Here is a 9,844-nt window from a genome sequence, read left to right as displayed (position 1 = left end):
ATTCATGCATATTGTTTCCATCAATCAACCAAATCCACAAACACACACACACAATACACACACACACACACACAGACATATATATATACGTAGTCATTCACGCATGAATGCCTACTAATACCAACTATAGTTTGCAGTTAAATAAATAACTTTCAAAACAATAAAGGTAACTCTGTTCGTAAATGAACATTGTGAGATTACTCACCTCGAAATTTCCGCTGCGTCTTCAATACAGAACAAAGTAGCACAACCACGAAATAACCGTCCAAGAATACTTCGTCAAGTACCTAATCAGATACGGTCTCAACTTAGTAACGAATCACAAGCGATTTAAGTTCGAAACCCCCGTTTTGAACTAAAATCCCCAAAAGTGACGCCAATCGAGGTGAAACACATCCGAGACCACCCTATGTCTCTGGAATACTTCTACGATTGATATGTCAAAATCACAAGTTGATCGAACGCTCGAATCCTCATGGATCAAATAATCAAACGGTCCGAAACCGTAAAAATCACAACATATTCATACGAACTCCAAAAATTACGTATTATATATCGAAATGCTCGTATCGACGAGTAGATGATATATAAAACCAGAAACTATCCCTTACATGGCTGGAAGGCCTCCAAAACGCCGCCACAGGCGGTGGCACAACCACCACCGGCCAAAACTCAAAACTAGATTAATCCAACCATTCAAAATGTCAAGAACAACAAATAGAACAACTTTAATACTTGGGGTTCAAGCCAACACGGCCTAGATCGCAGCCTATTGTCGTCACAAGCCACCGTTCACTGTTCACCGTGAGTTGATCCGATTTCAACGTGAATCGATCAAAACTACCACCATGGATCGATTGAGGAGGCTCCAACAAACTCAAAACAAAAAACTTGAAGCCACGACATCGATTGATCGGGTCCTACTACACACGGGTTTGCGATCTTCCAGCGTTGCACACGGTGACCAAGTTTCATGGCCGGAGCTCACCGGAAAAGCCAAGTCGGGTTGGCCAGGTACGAGTCGGGTCGCTCGGCTAAAGAGAGAGAACGGAGAGTTTGAAAATTTTTCTGAAATGGAAGTTTCCAAAATTAAAATAGTAAGTTTCCGAAAATGGAAACCCCCTATTTATAGAAATTTTCCAAACTTCAATCGCTCATAACTTTCTCATATGAATTCTGATTTTTACGTTCCACATGTCCACGAACTCATATCAATGCGCTCTATGATTTTCGTGAAGGAAGTTTTTGGAGAATCTCAACGTACAAAAAGTCAACCTTCGTACCTCCCCTAAATCCACACTTTTCGAATAATTAATTGTCCGAAACAATTCCACTTCACATACGACATATGAATAAAGCACAGTACTCATAATTCGTATAACTGGTCCATTATTAATTACAATAATTAAATAACAAAAATCCAGGTCATCACAAAGTACTTATTGCAGATCCCTCAAACCTTCCTGACTAGTTCTTGTCTCTCTATCACCTTGACTCTAGTTTTCTACGCTCTCTGTCTTGAATCTCAAAAAATCCCCTACAGCTTCTATTTATAGCAAATAGAAGCTACTGATACAACATGGAATTAGGATTCCTAATCCTAATAGACTAAGCCTTTCTAAGCCTATTATACAAATCCTAATAGAATTTGATAGACTAACTTTCCTAGAACTTATAGAAAAGCTGTGCGCAAATTTCTTTCCTTTCTGGACTTGGATTTGACTTTTGAATCCTACCTTTTCCTAGATTGTATCAATGAGCCAAAAACACAACACTTCTTACATACTACAAACTTTTATTCTTCGTTTGGTTGGTAGTCTTTACTAGGTACGTACTGAATACCAAGTGAGTTGATATTCATCCTCAACCTGTTGTAAATGTATGAGGAATTTATTTGAAGTTGTCTGGCTGGATGGGTAATGAATTTGTAAGGCACATAAAAAAATTGAAAGATAGGAAATATACACTGTTCTATTCATCCTTTTGGTAGATGTAAATTCTAAATAATATTTGGAACTTGATTATTGGTTTTCTTGTAGAGGAATATGGAGGGCTGGGTCTTGGCTACTTGTATCACTGCATTGCTATGGAAGAAATAAGCCGTGCTTCAGGATCTGTTGGACTATCATTTGGTGCCCATTCCAATGTGTGCATTAATCAATTGGTAACAAAACAAATTAGTACATTTGTGGCAATAGTTGTACAGATATGATAATTGCTAAAGTTTTTATTTTTATTCGTTGTTTTGTAGGTGAGGCATGGAAATCCTACTCAGAAAGAGAAGTATTTGCCAAAGGTTCTATTTTCATTTTAATTGTGTGCACCCCATGCAGTATATAAATTTTTACTTCATTGCCTCTTAGTATAGCTTTTATTTGTGTTCTCAAGTTGTGGTTTGTGAAAGGATAGTGTGGGGCTGTGGCCCAATTTGCTCTAGTTATTCTAGTACAGATGGCTGGTTTATAGCTGGGAATCGAAATGTTAGAACCAGCCAAACTATCTGTTTATGTAAAGAAGAAAAGGAGAGAAAAAGAGTAGATCACTTGAGGGATCACAACTTATCAGCATATCTAGCATGTCATATGCATGAACTGATTATGGGACTGTCTGCTTATTCATTTTGGTTTTAAACATTTATTAAGACCAATGAAGTATCATGTTATATGAGATATTCTTTCTTTCATTCAAGATGTTTTCTTAATTAGTTCTACCTTTCATATGAAGCTTATTAGTGGAGAGCAAATATGTAGGGGCTCTTGCAATGAGCGAGCCCAATTGTAAGTTGTGTACTATTTTACTTATTTCATTTATTGAGACTCTGATCTCTCTCCCCCCTCCCTCCCTCCTTCCTTCTAGCTGGTTCTGACGTTGTTATTTTCATGATCAGTCCTCCTCTATACGTATAACGTAAATACGTGCAATACTAATATATGTACACACACACAAACATATGCATTAATATAATTTTTTCAAGTTAATTCTATGTGGAATATAAGTCAACCAAAGCTATTTTTCTTTGGTGTACTTTGTGCTTTCACCATATTTTTCCAACGAATGTGGGGACTTTGAGCTTTCCTACCACTTAATGAGGAAACTAGAATAGGCTAATACACAAGATGCTTCATGATACTAGATAGCATTCCAGATGCGAATTCCATGGAGCAGTCTCATAATTGAACTGCACCAGATGCGAACCAACCTCCGTCACCCTATAATCTTTAAAATTTATGTCAGAATATTCATTTGGGATTATGTTTCGGCGGTGGTAAAGCACTATCTTTAGGATACTGTTTGCGTCCCAAAGAATGAAGTGAAGACACTGCAATCTGCATGTATATATATTTTTTATTATTAATGCAGTGTTCGGGTATTAAATTTGTCTGTATGTTTGCATGTAATTTTGCCATAAGATTTAACTCGCATTTATGAAATTTTTTTTTGGCTGCAACTAATAGTTATGTGGATCAGGTTGTTTACGCAAAAAGGGACATATGCGGGCTCAAAGGGAATCACAACATTCATCATTGAGAAGGGATGCGCGGGTAATTGCATGATCACACAGCTATTTTCTGCTTGAAACAGGTGATACATGTGCACAAGTAAAAATGTCAAATTAGGTTATACGGTACCCAGTTTAAATGTGGGCATATGTGTAGCTCGGATTTTTGAATCATTAAACTAACTTTTATTGGGTATTTGATCCAAAAAAAAAAAAAACTTTTATTGGGTATGATTGCTATCTTAAATTTTTACCAGGACCTATGCATTTTACTAATTAAAACATAAAAATGTAATAACAAATGAAAAAGAACATCTTGAAATTCTTCATGTTTATCGAGTCAATTATACCTCCTTGCAGATTCAGTACTGCCCAGAAATTAGACAAACTCGGCATGCGAGGGAGCGATACGTACGTCTGCAATGCTTTACTTGAAATTATCTATATCGCAGTCTGTCCCCTCTCGTTTTTCTACTAATTAACAGTGGCAATGGTCTGACCAGATGTGAGCTTGTCCTTGAGAATTGCTTTATTCCAGATGAAAATGTTCTTGGCCAGGAAGGAAAAGGTTAGTGATGCTTCGCTATTTTACTAATTCCGTGACTAGAAGAGATGTTTTGGAATAAGTTGCATGTGTTAATTACATAAACAAGTAATGTTATGTTGTATAGTTAGAAGCTTAGCCATCTTATAACTTACTAAACTTTTGAAGCTGAATTTTAGGATTAAGATGGTCAGAACTTTACCTTGAAGCTGACAGTTGCAATGGGACTAATGACTTAATCTTTTCTCACTCTAACAACTCAATCGGACATGCATTCGCATTTGTCTATAACATCACTCATCTTCATACTGTCCAATGAAGCTGTTGGTATACACATATCTCCTAAGCACAAGTATTGGAAGCACAAGACTCGTATCGCCAATGCACAAGCAAGGGAAGATCCCAGTCGAGGGTCCCGATACCCCTCGGGGCGATATCGGGAACCCCGAGCGTCCCACACCGAAAGAAATGGAACCAAGCTCCCACAAATCTGCTACATTAAGGTCATCTCCAACAACCCAAAGAGGTAACTGTTTACTATCGCTTTCCATTATTATTATCTCATAACGCTACTGACTTAGGCATCAGAGCGTTGAAGGCCGGCACACTTAGTCTTCCATCTGACCTTCGTCTGTTTTGTCGATAAGCGAAGCCGATAGAGATAGAAGCAGATCGAGACATCCTGTGTTTGGCTGGATCAGACCCCTCTCGATACAGCTGAAACATTTGGCGCTAGAAGGACTCCCCACGCTCCTTGCTGGCAGAACGACACACCACCAATGGCTAGCTACCAACACTCCCGATACTAACACAGACGATCCACCCCACAAGGCAGCGACCCGCGAGGTCCAGGTCACTCTCGAGTTCCAAAGCCCGAACACCGAGACGCGCTCAGTCATGACCACTGCTCCAACCACAACATTAGAAATCGCAATGCGCGAACTCATGGAGACACGCCCACAGGCAGAGGCTGAGCGTGCAGCAGCTATAGCAGCTCACCGATAGGTCAAAAATATGACAAACCAGAATCGCATCCTCCGAGAGGTACTCTAGCGACGAGTCGCGAATAACGAGGCACTAGACAGGGCCCATCAGCAGGAGACCCCGATACCAACTATTGGCGGTGCCCCGACACCAGGAGCAATCCTCACTACGGACCCAAGCACCGGTCTCGCTGGTACTTTTGTACCCCCAAGAGCAACCTCGGGAAGTCCCATGGGCCCTACCCCAGGCAGCACTAGTACAGGACCTCAGGTGATCTACCTGAACTCCCCTCTCCTCCCGGGTCAACTTGGCAGAGCGCCGGCACCTCAGCTGGCAAGCGATATGGTGGGGACATCGGGCACAAACACAACTGCTACCACCAACATACCTCCACCCGATCCCAATACTCGGTTGTTGCTCCAAATGAGCGAAACCATCGCCTCCTTACAAGCACAGATTGAGAGTGCCAAAAGCATAACCGGCTGGCAACCAATCACGGCTGGGTTCCAGGGTAAAATGGGACCATTCACTGCTGGATACAGGCCGAGAAGCGCCCACCAGAAGCCAAGCCCTTGATCGAGAAATACAATGGCACCAGAGACCTATATCACCACTTGGAAGTCTTTCAGTCCATCCTATATGGTACCCGATACACGGACGCAATGGTGTGTCACGCGTTCGAGGAAACCCTAACAGACGAGGCCCTACGATGGTTTCTTAATCTCCCTCCCAACTCCATCAATAGTTTCCAGGAGCTCGGGGACAAATTCCTCTACCGATTCATTCTGTGCGACAGCGGCTATCGCACGACCCCTAACTTATTCCAGCTCAAGCAGCGACCAAATGAACGATTGTGAGACTTTATCAGCCGCTGGCAGAAACAGGCTACAAAGTACTGTTCCCTTGACCCAGCCCTAAAGGCATCGACATTCAAGTAGGCACTCCAGTCAGGATACTTCCTACTACATATTAACACCAATCCCCCTGCGACATATGATGACCTCCCCGATGCCGCTACCGCCTTCGCACAGGCCGAGTACGACACCTTTGCATTCGATACAAGCAACAGCAACCACCCAGTTAATGAGCCTCAACTCAAAAACCCCATTGGGACCTCCGATAGCAGGAACAAAGACACCAATCGAGACAAACTGGCCCAGCAGGATGACAGAACCCCACGAGAGTGGCCGGGTTACAGTGACAGTACGGGAAGAGCCCTGAAAAGCCAAAGTACAACTCCAGTGGCTGATATCGCAATACACCATACAGCGACAACCAACATAAGGATAACCAGCGATTTGAGGCAACCCGATACAAGATTTACACCACACTCACCGCTTCTTATGAGGAAATCTAGAATAACTACAAGGACATGATCCCGCGCCTAGAGCGACGCAAACCTGGCCAGGCAAAACCGCGAGATAATGGTAAATATTGTACATATCATGAGGAATCTGGCCACCCCACCAATATATGTTGGGCACTGAAAAATGCTATCGAGCACCTCATTCAGAGCAGCCAACTCTCGCAGCATCGCAATCCCTCCACAGGCGCTAACGCCATTGAAGTCTACAGACAAATCTTAACGATACATGGCGGCGCCCCAAGGGCACCCGAGACTCATCCTGCACAGAAACTCCAATGCCCTCGGGCCCAAGAGATATTGGGGCTCAGCCACAGCTGCCACACCTCGCAGGTAGAATGGGACTCAATTGCCTTTAATAGCAGCGAAGACCCCATAAAGAAGCACCATAACGACCCTTTCTTGATCACCATGATCATCGACCACTATCGATGCCATCGGGTCCTGGTCTACAATGGCGCAGTGGTCAGTGTCATGTTTGGTAGCTGCTACGAAGGCCTCAACCTAGACCACGAGCCCTTGATCATCTTTGCAAGAGAAATGACACAACCCCTGGGATCCAACAACCTGCTGATCACACTCGGAGGAGGCAATACTATCGCCACTATGACAACGCATTTTATTGTTGTTGACTACCCTTCCTCCTACAACATCATCTTAGGGCGTGACGCCATCTGGGGACTCCAATGCTTTGTGGCAGGACACATGTTAATGATGAAGATACCCACCCTGGGAGGCATCCTCACCATCAGAGGCGATCAGGAGCTGGCGAGATAGTGCAACTTCCTGACTGTCGCAAGGGGACATGGTAGGCGAGAGGTTCTTCTGATCACAGACCTGCCTTCTCCTTCTGACAAGCCTGATGACCCAAGGGAAGATCCTGAGACCCCAGTCGCCAGTGACACAAGCAGCAAAAGGAAGGAGGATAAACGCAAGCTCCAGCACCTGAGACCAGACGCCTTGGAAGATCTGATATCAGTCTCCATATCTGATACACACCTAGAAAGAAAATTCAAGATTGGGTCCAAAATAGATCCACAGTTCCAAGCAGAGTTAATCACCTTCCTCAAGACTCGACAGGAGGTGTTTGCATGGTCATATGTAGATATGCTAGGAATCTCGCCAGAACTGCTGACCCACAAACTAACCATCTCACCAGATGTTCCCCCAATCAGATAGAAAAGATGGGCCTTTATGGAAGAAAAATACAAAACCATCCAGGCCGAGGTCAAGAAACTCCAGGACATCGGATTTGTCTAGGAAGTCTCCTACCCTACATGGCTATCCAACGTTGTGATGGTCAAGAAGCCCAATGGCAAATGGCGCATGTGTGTTGACTACACCAACTTGAACAAGGCCTACCCAAAGGACAGTTTTCCCCTGCCACGTATTGATCAGCTAGTTGACTCCACTGCCGGCCACAAGCTCCTTAGCTTCATGGACTCCTCGGGTTACAACCAAATTGCCATGGAACCTTCCGATCAAGAGCATACTTCCTTCACCATCGACAAGGGTTTGTATTGTTACAAGGTAATGCCATTTGGTCTAAAGAATGTCAGGGCCACATTCCAGCGACTCGTTAATGCCATGTTCGCAGATCCTATCAAAAAAATAATGGAGGTATATGTGGACGTCATGCTCGTCAAGAGCGTCACCATTGAAGACCACATCAAGAGCCTGGGCATCGTCTTCGACATCCTACTCCAATACGGTATGCGACTCAACCCAAACAAGTGCGTGTTTGGCGTACTTGGCGGCAAATTCCTGGGTTTCGTAGTCAGCGAGAGAGGCATCAAAGCAAACCCCGAGAAGGTTCAGGCAATTCTTGATATGGCACCACCAAAGACAAAGAATGAGGTACTTGACCGGTTTATATCACGCTTGACCGAAAAATGAGCTCCCTTCTCAAGCTTCTTAAAACTCACCACAATGAGGCAATCAATTGGGGCCCCGAGCAGGACAAGGATTTTCAAGGCCTCCGAGACTACCTGGCATCAGTACCCACCCTTTCCAAACCTATCCCAGGAGAAGTCTTGTACAGCTACCTCGCGGTATCTGTCACCACGATCCGCCCTGCCCTGGTCAGACGCGAGAATTGCGATGAATTGCCAATCTACTCAACGATGTCGTGTCCAGATACTCTGATATCGAGAAATTCACCCTCACACTGCTCACCGCTGCTCGGCGATTACGACAATATTTTCAGCACACACCAAACACGTTTTGACCAACCAGCCTTTGAAACAAGTCCTCTAAAAAATGGAATCCTCGGGCAGGTTGGTAAAGTGGTCCATCGAACTCGTCTTGTTCGACATTCACTATACACCACGTACGGCTATCAAAGGCAGGCTGCTACATATTTCATCCCAGAATTCATACACCGAGAAGATTTTGAGCCCTTGGACGAGGCTGTATCAGAACCCAATACCACTCCAACATGGACTCTTCATGTCGACGGATCATCTAACAGTAAGCTCAGTGGTGCCGGAGTAGTCTTGACTGACCCAGAGGGAAACACATACGAGTATGCACTGTAGTTCAAGTTCAAGGCCTCAAACAATGCAGCCGAGTATGAAGCGCTGATAGCTGGCATCCAACTGGCCAAAGAATTAGGGGTCACGAGCCTGGCAATCTTTAACAAATCCCAACTTGTCGTCAACCAGGTCGGTGGCGATTTCCAAGCCAAGGAGCCACATTTATCTTACTACCAATCCTTCGCTAAGACTCTACTCCAGTGATGTCTCCCCAACCACACAACAGCCTTGATCCCTCGGGCACAGAACAGCAAAACAGATGTTGTCGCCAGGCTGGCAACATTGCCCCCAAACACTAATATGGGAAGCCTCAAGCTGGAAATCCTGGATAAGCCGAGTATCGATAAGGCATTCTCAGAAATCTTCCTAACCGAGAGCGAGCGCCCATGTTCGTGGATGGACCCATTCATTGATTACTTCTCCAAGGGAATTGAGCTCCAGGACAAGACTATCGCCACCAGACTCTGCAGAAGGGCAATGCTATACACGGTCTAAGAAGGCAAACTGTACAGGAAGGGAAGGTTCTTCCCCCAGTTTAAGTGTATCTCCCTCGAGGAAGGGCGGCGAGTCCTGCTATAGCTACATAGTGGAGTCTGTAACAATCACGCGGGCGCGAGAAACCTGGCATTCAAGGATTTGCGTATAGGGTACTATTGGCCCACAATCGAGCAGGACGTAAAGCGGAGTACTATTGGCATTCAAGGATTACACGTATTTTTATGCATGTAATTGTATCTAAAACACTAAAAATAAGTTAATTCTTGAGCAAATTAAAATATCATTAATTCATTTTATTTATTGTTCAGGAAATAAGCAGAGTTGCCAAAATCGAGAACAAAAGATATAAAAATTATAGCAGTCTGAATTTTCCAGCAAAAAGGCAGGAATAGTCAATAGTTGACCAAGGTCAAGGTCACTGA

The 9,844-nt window shown here is 44.0% G+C and overlaps 1 protein-coding gene across 1 annotated transcript; it reads left to right on the top strand.

Moving 5' to 3' along the window:
- Positions 1 to 6,399: 6,399 nt before the first annotated feature.
- Positions 6,400 to 7,167, top strand: LOC112171122. The gene has a single exon (XM_024308354.1). The coding sequence runs from the start codon at positions 6,400 to 6,402 to the stop codon at positions 7,165 to 7,167; it is 768 nt and encodes a 255-aa protein (XP_024164122.1).
- Positions 7,168 to 9,844: the final 2,677 nt, after the last annotated feature.

Source organism: Rosa chinensis, chromosome 6 (genome assembly GCF_002994745.2).
Source record: "Rosa chinensis cultivar Old Blush chromosome 6, RchiOBHm-V2, whole genome shotgun sequence".
In the NCBI taxonomy this organism is placed as follows: Eukaryota; Viridiplantae; Streptophyta; class Magnoliopsida; order Rosales; family Rosaceae; genus Rosa; species Rosa chinensis.
Note: the sequence above shows the minus strand (reverse complement) of the source record. Positions and strands in the feature narration are given on the sequence as shown.